We start from the raw sequence: 14,334 nt of genomic DNA on the forward strand, positions 1-14,334 counted from the left end.
TCCTACAGTAAGAGGAACAAGTAGAGATGGAAAGAGGTGGGGAAGAAACATACATGACACGTTAAGTAAATCTTCGTCACTTAACTCTGAACTATGGATAGATTTTAGACGATTTATCATTGCAAATAATATTTTGTAGTGAATGATGGGATTTAACTTTTTCCATTCAGTGTCACATTCCCAGCTCTGCTCTCAACTTAACTAATGTAATCTGCACTATAATAGGGAAAAGAACTACAAAATAATTGTTTTGGTTAGTGTTAAAAGAAAACTAATACAACTCAAGTTTATTGATTTTACATACTAGCCCAATATCAGTACGCTTATGTAATTGAACAGTCACATTCACTAAAATTATAGTGTTCATACTGTATTAATGAAGATATTTCTAACTGAACACCTAATACAAAAACCTCTAAAAGTTATTGCTGAAAAACATATTGGTTTGGCTTTTCAGATGCAATAGGACCTAAAAGTGATAGGTGATTTTTTAATTAGCATTCATTCTTCTTTGTTTTATGTTTTAAATTCTTCATTCTGGGCTTAAATCTTAATAGATGTCTATCTTTTTTATATATACCATTATCTTGATTGATATTTGGAAATCAATAATGTTTCAAAATCATGATTAGATTTAGGTAGTTTGTAAGCACTCTTTCTTCAGAGAGAATGATCTCTAGAGTTTTAAACTGAGAATTAGTTTAAATTTTATTGACTGATTTCTCCCATTTCTATCTGTAACTGTTAAGAATTTTGAATTGATCCAGATCTAGTTTTATCGATCCTTTATGCTTATATCACAAAACTTATTAAGAAATCTGTTAGTCTAGTTTAAGTGAAGTTGCTATTTCACTCAGTATATCCAGAATTATGTAAATAATTTTTTGTATTTTGTAATAACAATCTCTTTTAGCAGGTCAGGTTGTTTCTCCTCAGTCTGCTCCTGCTTGTGTTGAAAATAAAAATGATGTTAGCAGAGAAAACAGCACTGTGGACTTTAGCAAGGTAAACTTTTCTTTTTTCTCTCTCATCTAAAAAAGTTGCTCAATTACTATTAGAAATTACTACCTATTTTAGGAGGTGTTGACATAATTCTTTTGCATGCACATCTTTTGTTTCTTAGTCAAAACTTGTAATCGTTATAACTCATGTTAGCATTAAGTGCACGTGTACTGTTTTGCTTATTAAAAACTGAACTTGTAAGTTTAATGCACAATTTTCAGTATTCAGTCACTTGGTATAATGTATTTCTTCCAATAAAATAAATAACTGTACTTCACAGGGATTTTAACATAAGTTTAGTCTGATGTTTAAAAAATTTTACTAGTATTTTTTCAAAATCACTTTTATGGTATTTATGGAAAAACAAATTATATAATATAAATCTTTATTGTCATTATAATTCAGTCATTAGTGTAAGGAAATAATAGAAGGACATGGTAAAACTGAACTGTTTAGAATAAAAGTACACTAAAGATGACTGTGTTGATGGATACATCTAATTGGAGACAATTCAAAAGAAATCATTTACTTGAACATATTCTAAGAAAATAATGAGTCAGTGAAAATAATGAGTTAGGTTGGCAAATTCCTGATGCATATGTGCCATTGTAAGTTATTGAAACTAGCATTTGAATAGAAAAGAGAAATTTTAATACTCATCAAAAATAAGAAGGGCAAACAATTCTCTTTATCTGAGTGGCTGAAACAGTAATAACTGAGCTAATACTTTGATAAGGCCTTAGTGCTGGCAATGGTTATAATAGTGACTAGTGGGATGAGGCGGGAATGGGAAGCTGCTGGGAAAAGAGGAAGTTGCCTGACTGAAGGTTCTGAAAACATTAATAATAATCAGCTCCTAGGATCTGTTTCAGCATTGATGTGACAATGTCTAAGTGATCTAGGTCTAGTTATGTGCATGTTCTCCTCTGATGCCTGGTGGAGTCTCTCGGGAGCCTGGTAAACAGCTTAAGTCTGTTAATTATGCGTGCAGGGACTGGGAGGCCAGCAAAAGGGGCACACTAGTCCATGTGGGATGAAACAAAGGCATGAAAAAGGACCTCCACACCAGCAAGAGAGAGAGGTGAGGGCATCCTCGGGCTACATTTCTACAGTGGTTCCGAGCTCATTTCACTGTATGGAGGCATGTGATTCAAATATTCAGCCAGTTCAAATGTATTCCATCTGCCACTCCAAAAATTATCTTTTAAGGCATTGCATCTTCATTCATCTGAAAGTTGGAATAAAATTGTCATCAACTGCCATAATTTAATTTGTGATATTCTTAATATGAAACAATATCTTAAAAGCCATGACATATAAAATTGATTATTCATTTATGCAAACATTAACAGTATAACAAGGGCATATTTAACATTCTCGAAAACAATAGTTATAAACTTTGAGCTCATCCTTTCAAATTAATTACCTTTCAACTTTCTAAAATAATATAACACACACTGAATTTTTATATACTCTATGTCATTTTGGTTTTTGTTATGTGACCTATTTTTGCAGCCTTCAAAAATGTATCATCACCTATGAAAGAATATGAAGATTGCCAATTGAAGATAGTAGTCTCATTTTCAGATCTCATCAAATAGTCAGAACTAGAAACAATTAAAAATAGATGTTTTACTTCAATCCTTTTCTTCATCATTACATTTCCATTCACTGGTCCATTTAATTGGGAAGTTAAATTTTTCAGAGCCCTCTCCTTAGTGCCTGTCTTCTGTGTTCCTCAGGTTCTTGTCCTTAGGATGGTGCATTGGAAAGAACATGACTTTTGAGACACTGAATCCTGACTCTTATATTTATAAATTATCCGATCACTGAGAAATTCTCTGAACTTCAGACTTTTCATTTATAAAATAAGAATAATAATACATATTTGTGGTTTTGTTGTAAAAGTCAATGAAAGAGAGAGAACCTGGCAGGGAGCTGGGCATATAGTAGATGCTCAAGAAAGGTGACTTCTATTATTATTGTTATATTAATATTAGTGGAAATTGAAGTAACAAAACAAATAACAAATCAGATTTTAATATGTTTTTGTATATATGTGATTTTTGGGCCTTAAATAGTGCTTGGGATGTGTTTGTTGAATGAATCCACCTACAAGATTTAAAATAATTTGAGCCTTTAGTTTTGAAATTAAAAGACAACAAGAAAAACAAATAACTTTCCTAACTATAACCTGGAAGGGCAGAGAAGTAGGGTTTAGATAGAACAGTAGTGATCCATCACTATGGAAACAATTTTTAGTGCCAGATTTTGCAGGTGGATGAGTTAACATTTTTCTTTTTAGCCTAATGATTTCAGTTTGGTAGTGAATTAATCAAAACTCAGCTAATCTCCAGGTTGTAATGGATATTTAAATATCTTAAGTCTTAATATGTAGATTCCAAACCCCAGTAGAATTCTGAGATGTTAAAATAATGGTCTTTATTTACTTATTTGCCTAATGTGACCTGACCTTATAGTCTACATACCTTCAAGCTACATATTTTTAGTCCATCCACAGATAGGCCCATCAAATTTATTCGTTGAAGAAGTACTTTAGAACATAAGCTGAATTTCTAGGTTTTAGCTCTTTCTATAGTGCTTTAAAAAGATTTGTCAAAACACACTACATACCTCTTTCTTTATAAACTGACAGTAGAATATATGTCTGTAGTGTTTCTTTTATTACAAATGACCCAAAGAAGGCTTTACATAATTTCCTAGAAAGAACCTTTTTCTATATCTAGCTTTAGTTTGAAAACATATTATAAAGAGTTGGATTATTAAATCCTAGAACTGTAGGAAACCTGAGACTGACAACAAAGCTGAATCCCAGAGAGATTAAGAGAAGGGCTCAAGATAATATTGGCTAGTTGGTATCAAAATGGCGATTCTTCCTCAGATTCTCTGACTTTCTTGTACTTTCTATAAGAGGCTCGAGATGTAAGATTTCTTCCTAAATTTCTGCCTGTTTTCCCTTATTTTGTCAGTGTGGAGGTTGATACTTTCAGTTCTGCCATGGTCTTGCTTAACCTTGTTCTCTATGAACTGTTTCTCATTCATGGCTTACATACCAAATGCTCAGAATAAAGAATCTGTCCCTTAGCATGACAGTGAAGTCTAAAGAGCCCAGAAACATTAGTGTAAATCCAGACCCAGAAAAGACAGCTCCATTCCTTGGAGGTTCCATTTAGAGGGTTGAAAACTTCCAGAATTTCTTTCTGTCCATTCCAAATGTTTGAATTCACTTGAGAATTAATTGTCTTAGGGATGTTGGTCAACCTAGATCCCCAGGGATGTTTTTAGGTAGCTATAATTTATGGTCCTTAAGATGTGATTTTTTTTATATTAATAGGTAGGGATATTGCCAAATAAGATATTTTTATGAAGTATATAGTTACACAAATACAAAAATATAGGACTAGGCCAGGAATAACATAATAATATAACTATTATAACATAAAATCTCTTATCCCTGAAATACATGTCTACTCCAAGAATAATATAATGTAATGAGTATAATACAATACACCTAACTATAATGTATTGCATTTCAAAATTGAAAGATAAAACTGCTAATCTGAAATTAAATTCTGTATACTTTAATGTGTTTTCTAAATAACAGGTATCAATGATATAGTAGGTGTCATATAAATTTTAAACATCCTGTATGAGGGCCATAATTTTTCAAAAATCAAACTATTTTAGAATACTATGTAGTATTTGATTTAATTAAATTTTATCTGTAATGGCCACCTGCCTGAAGCATAGACTTTAATTGGTAAGACTATGGCATTTATTGAATAATAAATGAGTTTAAAGACATTTTTCAGGGGTGGAATTTAAATTTCAGGTATTTAGAACTCTCACATTTATTACAATTATAGATTTTCTTAAAAGTTATTTTATCATTTTAAATTTTGTCCTAGTGTATTAATATATTATCACTGTTCTTTCTATTGGGATAAAAACATAATTGTTTATAAGCTCTGAAAGACTTAGGAAACTGTACTATGTTTTTCTCCCAGGATTAATAATATATGGCAACTCTCCTATTCCCTTCTTGAGATTTCAACAGTATAGTGAAAATGTAATCATTACTAATTAATAGCAGTCTCAATGTACCTATTAGCTAGAGGAGTTAAGTATTGAAATCCCATGAAATTAACCTTACTTATTAAAGTAAATTCCTTTGTACAAACCAGATTTAAAAAAAGAAGTTTAAATTCTGTAAAAGAAACATATTTATCACACAATATTCTATATGATTTATGAAAAATTTGTATAAATAAATTTATGAATTTGTATTTGGAAGTATATTTGTAGGGTAAAAACTTTGCAATTTATAATATTTATCAATTATTTCTTTTATAGGCAGTTTTACTTTGTTAAATCACTTTCCTTTTTCTTAAAAAAGATATTGGTTCTATTTGACATTTTTAATAAACTAGTACAGATTACCTTTACATTTAATCCTTGTAATGAAATTAATACTTCAAAAACTGGATATTATGTTTTTGGTATCCTTGTCCTACAGAAAGATAATTCATTATAAACATTCCAAAGAGCTTATTGAAGTCTCAATTTCAAAATATAACAGATTTAATAAGGTCACTGTAGGTGGCTGTGAATTTTATAAGGTACTCCTAGAGGTTTTAAATATTTTTACCTTCAACTCTTGGACAAAAAAAAAAAAAAAGTCTTCAACTTATTAAACCAGCCTAAAAACATCTTTTCAGCCTCACCCCTGTTTGCAGGAGCTTTTTCCTCTCTCTCTTGGCTATTCTCACTTTGATCTTTGGCCCCCATTTTATTAACAGGAGAGTATAAAAACAATTACTAGAGAAGATGAACTATTCTCCTAAAAACATAGTTCCATGAAAAGCAACTCAAGTAAATCAGAAACAAGAAATGGGCCTTATAATTTTACTATAAAGTCATTGCTTGGTTTTCACTGAAGTCCTATGTATAAAAATTGATATTTATTCTTAAATATTTTTACATTTGTTTTTCAGACACAACTCTTTACTTTTAGCATTTCTTCCTGTTAATGATCACTTTTGTTTTATGTTCATTCATTCAGTCATAGACATTTCATATTAGAAATTCTGTGGATGTTTAGCAATGCCTAATATTGAAACTTTTTTCTTGTTTTCTCCATTGTGTTACTGAAATTCCCTAATAAGAAACTACAATTGAAGAAGTAGCATGCCAAGTATAAAACATGAATAATATAGAACAATTAGAATAAAGATGAAGACTAAAGTTATAATTTATACTGTAAGAAGAAACATGATTATTTCTTTTGAAATAACCATGTTGATTATTAATTTAAAAAATGTATTATGTAAAATTAAGACAATCTTGCACAAAAATATTAAATTTGTTGAAAATGCTAATTAATATATGGTTACAGTATATTTATTTAAGTATGTGTACTACTCTCCCCACCAAATTTCAAGATTGCTGATGTTAAAAAAGCTTCTTTTAAAAGTAGTGAGTAGAAAAACTGAATATTCATCTCATTGATGACAAATTAAAGGCATCTACAAGTAAAGAAAAGTCATGTGGGTGTGTTTGGTGCGCACCTGTAATTCTAGATACTTGGGAGGCCAAGGAAGGAGGATAGCAAGTTTGAGCCCAGCCTCAGCAACATAGTGAGATCCTATCTCAAAATAAAATAAAAAGGGCTGGGGAGGTAGGTCAGTGGCAGAGCAATCCCAGGTACTGGGGAAAAAAAAAAAAAAAAAAAAGAGGAAAGAAAAGAGAAAGAAATTATTATACAAAAAGGGCAAATGAGATATTTAGCGGTATTATTTAAACTGTATTTATTGATGGATTATATATATAAAGCAATGTGCTAATTATTTACCACATTGTTCCAATTTTGATTTACCTATTTTACTTTGTGATAATCACAGGTTGATCTGCATTTCATGAAAAAGATTCCTCCAGGTGCTGAAGCTTCAAACATCTTAGTTGGAGAACTGGAGTTCTTAGACAGAACTGTGGTTGCATTTGTCAGGTTGTCTCCAGCTGTCTTGCTTCAAGGACTGGCCGAAGTCCCAATTCCAACCAGGTATAAAGTATCAGAACATCTTTTACATTTTTCTTGAAGCATTTTGTGTGTGTGGCAGGGTTGGGGGAGAAAATGAGGATTAAATATAATTTCCTGGTAGAGTTTTGATAAGAAACCAACATGTCATCGGCAAAACTACTGATTCCTGTTTGTAAGAGAGAGGGAAAAGTGCTTTAAAAATTATTCTATCATTTCCTCCTCCTCCTCAAACTTCTATGTTTCATTTTACACTTGCTCCTTGTCCCTGGGTACCCTATGTAATAAAACAAACCTGCTTTACATTTTTTTGGTTAAAAAAAAAAACGTGACTAAGTGTTAGACTTTTCTCAGTGATTAAACTGTGTGCTCAACATAAAGAGGATCCTGTACAGGAGTGTAGTCAGACTCAGAAAGATTAAAATTTTCAAGATTTGGCTCGTATTTGAGTAGGCCTTAAAAACTAATATAAGTGTCATAATTAGGAGAGCTTCTGCCATATCAAAGCTACTGTACATTTCAGTGCTAGGCACAATGTGCTCTCATCCATGGTGCCTGAAGAATCACTGGAAGCAGCACAGTGAAAGTATGGTTGACTCTGAATCAAAAGTACAAGTTCAATTTGATTACCTGAATTTGTTTCTCATCTGACCATATATAAATAGCTTAGTGATAATTCAAACTAAATTGTGTTTTCATTTATCCTTATTTTATAGATATAAAACTGTCCCTGGACAAAATTGTAAAAAAAAAAAAAAAAAAAAAAAAAGAAAGAAAAAAATACAAAAATATAATAAAACACTGACTTTAACATGCTAGGTTCCTAGTACAATTATCCAGGGACCTTGTTTTCTTTCCTGCTTGTAACATCAAATGTGATTCCTATGTACAGATTGTCTTTGACTCTGGTTTTATTCTGTAAAACATGATATCTAAAGCCCCATTTCCCATGCTGCTTTTGTTTGATGCTATGGCTCCTCCATGCTATAAATATTCCTCCTCTTGCAAACATGGAATGCCTTAGTCAGGTTGAAATGATGAAAAGTTGAAGTGCTGAGGCAAGGGGTTTGGAAAATATGTTTCCTCTGCAGACCTCTGGTCTTAACTGAAAACATAGCCAATTATATCACTCCATACTTTGAGTACAGATAAGATATTCCAGAAATATGGAATAGTGCAGTTAGGAGAGGTCTCATTTTATGAGGGCTCAGTTGACTGGAATGGGATTTAATGTTGGAGTTCCTGTGTCTTACTCTGTGGTTTGAGGGAGAAAGCTACTCTTTTTGTCAGCTTTTCATCATGATGACAGACTTAATAACATAACTTAAAAGGGGAAAGACTTTAGTTTTGTACATAGTTTAAGAAGTTTCAGTCCATGGTCAGTTGGCTCCAAGGCAGAAACATCATGGCAGGAGGGCATGACAGAGGAAAGCTGCTCAGCTTGTGCAGTAGAGAAGGAGAGAGAGAGAGAGAGAGAAAGAGAGAGAGAGAGAAAGAGAGAGAGAGAGAGAGAGAGAGAGAGAGACATGCCCAGGACAAGATATAGTTCTCAAGGGCAAACCCCAAAGTCACACTCCTTTTTACTAGGACCCACCTTCTTCTATTGGGAAGTACTTTCCATTACTTCCCAATAGTCCATTTAAAGTATAAATTCCTTAATGAATTAACCCACCAATGAAGTCAGAGGCTTCATGATCCAATCACTTCCCATGGACTCCACCTCTGAACACTGCTGCATTGGGGACTAAGCCTTCAGCACATGAACTTTTTGGGAACACTAAATATCCAAACTATAACACCTAGTTACCATTCAAGTTATAGAAAGATTTTCTGTTTATCCTGGTTGATGACTTACTGAGATTTCTGATACATACCAACTTTTATTAAAAAGGGGAAAGGTTGGGCTGGGAGTGTAGCTCAGTGCTAGAGTGCTTGCCTCGCATGCATGAAGCTCTGAGTTCAATCTCTAGTACTTACAAACAAACAAACAAAAACAAATGGGGAAGGGTGAACTCACCGTATTAAAGTGGCATCTGATTGGATGATTAAGGCTGTAATTTTCTGTGCAACACCTATAATAGATTCAGAGTTTCTGGGGCACAGATTTGAAGAATCAAACTTATTAACTGTCAAGATATTATTCTGGCAGTTTAGGTTTTCTTTTCAGTTGTCCCAGTAGTTTCCACCATTTAGGAAGCTGTCTGGTGAACTATGAGTAAAATGGTTGCTGTTATGATAAAGATAATTCCTGTATTTCAAAGAAAAGAAAAATTCCTAGGAGTAGAGAAAAGCAATAATGAGGTTATATACCCTCACTTTGAAAACTGTCAGGTTTCGGTGACCTCATTTCATACTGACACAGCAAAATATGTGTGGTGAACAATGGAGAAAAAATTAGGGGCACTGTGGAGCCATCCTGGAAGGAGAGATTCAAAAGACTAGACTAGTTAGGAAAAGTGAAAAATGGAAGAAGATTAGTTAGACAAATAGAATAAAGAAAGCCATTCAGGGGTCCTCATTTTCCTTTTTTAGGAGGACAAGAGGGCACACCATATGAATGGAACAGCAACACATAGTAGAAAATGTAAAAAAATATCTCTTTTAGGACTTTATAAATAGCCCATGGAAACCTGAAAAACAGCAAGATGCACAAAATTTAGGACATTTCTCAAAAGTATTATGGTTGATGAAGCATCTGCCACCATATTCCAATACTCCTGTTTTAAATGTATAGTGGACCTTTCTATACAGTAGAAATTGACTTGGATTCAGTTACATTTTATAAGTTGGATTCTGTAAGGTTGTATAGCTTTTTTTTTTTTTTTGGATACTGGGGATTGAACCCAGGGCCTTGTGCTTGCGAGGCAAGCACTCTACCAACTGAGCTATATCTCCAGCCCCAACATATGTTTTATGTAAAAACATGTACAATCTCTAAAGTCTGCAACTGAATGAAGGACAGAATTACAGTGACTATTTCAGTATACCTTACAAAACCATTGGTCTTCATTCTTTGTAGATTAAACCATTTAACAAATTAACACCATAGGATTGTATTGAAAAATATAGGGCATTCTTTAATTATCACAATTTCCTTCTCATAGACTAGGCAATTACCAGTCCTCCAAAGTTAGAGCACGTATTGATTTCTTTAAAAGCACCGGTTGTGCTGATGAATCTGCCAGCCCTTCAACCTAGTTTAGATGGAGTATTATAGTGCAGCTGTTATTTTTATTCCTCTAGCATTGGAATTAATAAAATATTAACTCTGTTTTCTTCTACCTAACTGATCTTTGATTCCTAACAATATTTTTATATTTTATGTAAGATCTACATCTATCTGCAGGGTTTTGATATTGTGTTCTGTCTTTATTTATACCATTGTATTATTTTCTAACCCCTTTGAAACTGTTCTCCATTTGGTATACAAGCAGATTTTCTTCCTTCTAATTTGGAAAGATTTAATCAATTTTACTTCTTCCATCTTTGTCCTCTAAGGATTATAGAATCCTTAAAATTCCTAGCAATGACTGTGTAGGCTGAACAGATAATTCAATGGGGAAATACTGGGATAAAAATGATCTTGTCTCCTTGCTTGAGGATCTTAGGCAAAAGAGTCAATCACTGTAAATTGTTTCAAAATAATAATGAACTGTGAAAAATTATGGAAATATTTTACAATGGTATTCTCATTTCACTAATTCCATTGAGAGGTGTGGTTCTGTCCCTCTAAAAGTATTTTTATATTTCTACCCTGAAACATTTCTCTTTTTTTTTTTCCTCTTAATTACAGATTTTTGTTCATTCTTCTGGGACCCTTGGGAAAGGGTCAGCAGTACCATGAGATTGGCAGATCAATTGCAACACTCATGACAGATGAGGTATTTATTCAAGTTTCTTGGGGACTTTTTCCCTTACTAGGTACACCTAATGTTTGGAGTCCCTGTTTTTACGACAGTTTGCTGTGATTCAGATTTCTCTGTATTGACTTTCATTCTCTCATGTTTCCATATCAAATTTCCTTGAGGAAAAAATTATTCAAAGGGGATTGTAAATTAATACTCGAGAATATAATATTTTAAAATTCCATATTCTGAAGAGAGTTAGTGACAATTAAAATATATTTAGTAGTATCTGCTTTATAGTACATGTGCTGTGAATGTAAGCACCACTGTTTATCATTACAAATCTTGTTTTGGGCAAAATAATTTTAAGGTCTAAATGAAAAGCAGTGGGGGTTATTTGAATAGTATTCATGAAATCAAAAAACCCTGCAACATCTGGGATCTTTCTGCAGTTACCAAATGTATGTGAAGATGTTCTAAACCTGAGACTTTTGACTATTAGAGGCCCTATAGATGGATTTTTAAGGGACTTATCCCTGTGGTAGAACCCACAAATTTTTTTCTGTATAAAAAGAGAAATGTATGTAGATTTTGTTTTAGACTAGAAAAAGATTTCATTAACTTCTCAAAGAGATGAAATATCTCAAAAAGTAAGATCTTAAAAATAAGAACATAAAAAGTAGTTTTACGTAACTTTTCTCTGACTCCCAAACACATTATGGAAATTTGTTCTTATTGTTAAAGGAAAGAGCAGATGCAAAAGATCACAGAAGGGGCATTAATTCAGTAGTAACTGAACAAATGGGATTATACATTATGTAGAATATCATCTAAATAATATAATAATGTGTTTATTGGAATGCATGGCTGCAAATACTTGAAAATTCTGTAAAAGGAGCCAATTAGTATTGTATATTACTTTTCTTAGGTTTATGAAGTTGGAAAAATTGAACTTGTGTTTGGGGTTTGACATAAACTTTTCTATCTGTTCAAATTAAGTTTTATATGAATTAACTATGGATATTTATACATTGGAAACTAAAAGCTTAGCAAAAACCTTTTTAAAAATCGATTTTCTAAAAGAGATAATTTAATGAATGTGTTAGTTGCTTATGGCTACTGTAAAAAGATTACCATGAACTGGATGGCTTAAAACAAGTAGTTTGTTTTCTCATGTGTTTTAGAGGCCAGAAGTCTGAAGTCCAGGTGTCAGCAGAGCCACACCCCCTTAGAAGTACCCGAGGGGAGGGTACTTCTTCATCTCTTCCATTTCTGCTGACTCCTGGTGTTCCCCGCTTAGGGCAGAACTTCCGTCTCTGCCTTCACATTCATGGGCCTTTCCCCCATGTCTCTGTGTCTTCCCATTTTCTGTTACCAATGACATCTGATACTGGATTTAGGGCCCACCTAGGTCCAGGATGATTTCATCTTGAGATCCTTACCTTTATTCTGTATTCAGCGATTCGTATTTCTATTGGTAGAACTCTCTGAGAAGACTCTCATAGTATCTACTTTCAGTGTTTCCAAATTAATGTTTTACATTTTTTACAGTATTGTGAAATTAAAGATACTGTAGTTTGTCTTTTATGAGTTAAGTATTATCACTTTTATGTATATTTATTTCATGTTTTATTGTGTTTTGGACAGCATTTCTCTCCATCTAAGACATTAGATCACTATGTAAGATATCTGTGAGATATGTCACGTATTATAATGCGAGAAGAGTGTATTATATCACAAAAGGCACATGTGTTGTCTCTTTAGTTCTTGTCCTCCTTTTCCCCAAGTGTGAATCAAAATTTTCTCAAGAAGAAAATGTTGGTTCTGAAGTTTTTTTTTTTTTTTTTTAATTTTTCCAGTCAAATGGATATAGAACAACAGGGAAACATTCATGCTTAATAAATTTTAGATTTAGAATGAGATCAGAGAAGCGGCTTCCTTCAGTTTCCTTGATTGATGAGACTACCTAACTAGAGAACAAATATCAGCCATCTAATGAAGACTGGGAATGAATCCTTTAGACTTGAAAGTTTTGAATTTAGCTTTAGGAAAATTTGTAATTCTTTGTGTGCACTGGCATACAGAAGCAGAATGCAAACAGAAAGTTACTCATAATGATAGCAACTATTAATTATAATAGGACATGTTAGTTGCAATAGAATATCGATGGGCTATAAAAATGGTTTGAATTTATTTATTTATTATTTATTTATTCAATTATTTATTCATTTATATTAGTACTGGGAACCAAATCCAAGGTCTGGCACATATGAGGCAAGCATTTTTACCACTGAGCTATATCGCCTGCTTCTAGTACGTTTAAAATACTTTTAAAAGGAAAAACAGTTGGTTATTGTTCAAAGTCCAGGTGCTTATCTAATTGCTTTGAAGCCTGTTGAATAATTTTGATCATTCAGAATGGAACTGATATGTTTATTGAGTTAACTTGCTAAGGAAATGGTTAATTGTATTATTTTATAAAACTAAGTTCTATGAAAGCAGTAACTGCTGATTTTGACAGGGCTCAAATAAAGATTTGTTGAAATGAACTCTATCCTTTTTTTTTTTTTTTTTTCTTTGTATTGAGAGGTTCCTATAGCTAGAACCTACCTTTTGTATTTTCAAATCCTTTCATATTTTCAGACTCAGCATAGAACCCTCTGTCAGGGATCAATAAATTTTTAGGAAATGAATTATTTTCTTTTGTGTCTGTTATCATATATATCTAAAAATACATTTTTTATTAATTTTTCATTTGTTCTAATTAGTTGTACATGACAGTAGAATGCATTTAAAAATTTTGATAGATCATATACATTAATGGAGTGTAATTTCTCATTTTTCTGATTGTACATGTTGTAGGATCACATCAGTCATGCAGTCATATATGTACATGAGGTAATAATGTATGCTTTACTATCCTTCCTACGCCTATAACCCTCCCCCTCCCTTCACTCCCCTCTACCTAATATAAAGTAACTCTATTCTTCCCTAGCTACCCCTGCTATGGTGAATTAGCATCTGCATATCAGAGAAAACATTCCACCTTTGTTTTGGGGGGTTTGGCTTAGAAAATATTTTGATACGATTTTCAATAAAATGCTTATGAAAATCAAATCCCTAATTAAACATTTGTTAAAAAATAAAAAGAACAAATAAAAAATAGATAAAAAGTGAATTAATGCTGAATGTGCAAATCATCCTGCCAATATATTGAATCAATAATAATCCACTTTCTTTGTTCCTATTGAGCTTTACTAGAGGACATCAAATGATTGTGCTTATCAGCACTGCTGCCCATGTATTCAACCCTTAACATTTGAAAATATTAATTATCTGAAGAGCTTTTATGTATATAGATACATTGATATTTACCATAATAGAACTTAAAACTGATAAATTTTAAAAATATATCCTTTTAAATTTAAAATA

General features: G+C 32.4%; 1 protein-coding gene and 1 non-coding gene across 6 annotated transcripts in view; one reads left to right on the forward strand and one right to left on the reverse strand.

Moving 5' to 3' along the window:
- Window positions 1–14,334, forward strand: part of Slc4a10 (solute carrier family 4 member 10) — a 132,507-nt gene that overhangs the window by 38,808 nt on the left and 79,365 nt on the right. For 2 of the 5 annotated variants that reach the window (XM_047543946.1, XM_047543945.1), the window contains 4 exons: window positions 914–1,005; window positions 1,994–2,083; window positions 6,924–7,081; window positions 10,851–10,938. In XM_047543946.1, coding sequence (XP_047399902.1) covers window positions 914–1,005; window positions 1,994–2,083; window positions 6,924–7,081; window positions 10,851–10,938 — 428 coding nt within the window. The remainder of the gene's footprint in view (window positions 1–913; window positions 1,006–1,993; window positions 2,084–6,923; window positions 7,082–10,850; window positions 10,939–14,334) is intronic. The other 3 variants (XM_047543947.1, XM_047543948.1, XM_047543949.1) reach the window with 3 other exon arrangements.
- On the reverse strand, window positions 9,880–9,960 carry Trnaa-cgc (transfer RNA alanine (anticodon CGC)). The gene has a single exon. It is a non-coding gene; the product is annotated as a tRNA-Ala (tRNA).

Source organism: Sciurus carolinensis, chromosome 3 (genome assembly GCF_902686445.1).
Source record: "Sciurus carolinensis chromosome 3, mSciCar1.2, whole genome shotgun sequence".
NCBI lineage: Eukaryota > Metazoa > Chordata > Mammalia > Rodentia > Sciuridae > Sciurus > Sciurus carolinensis.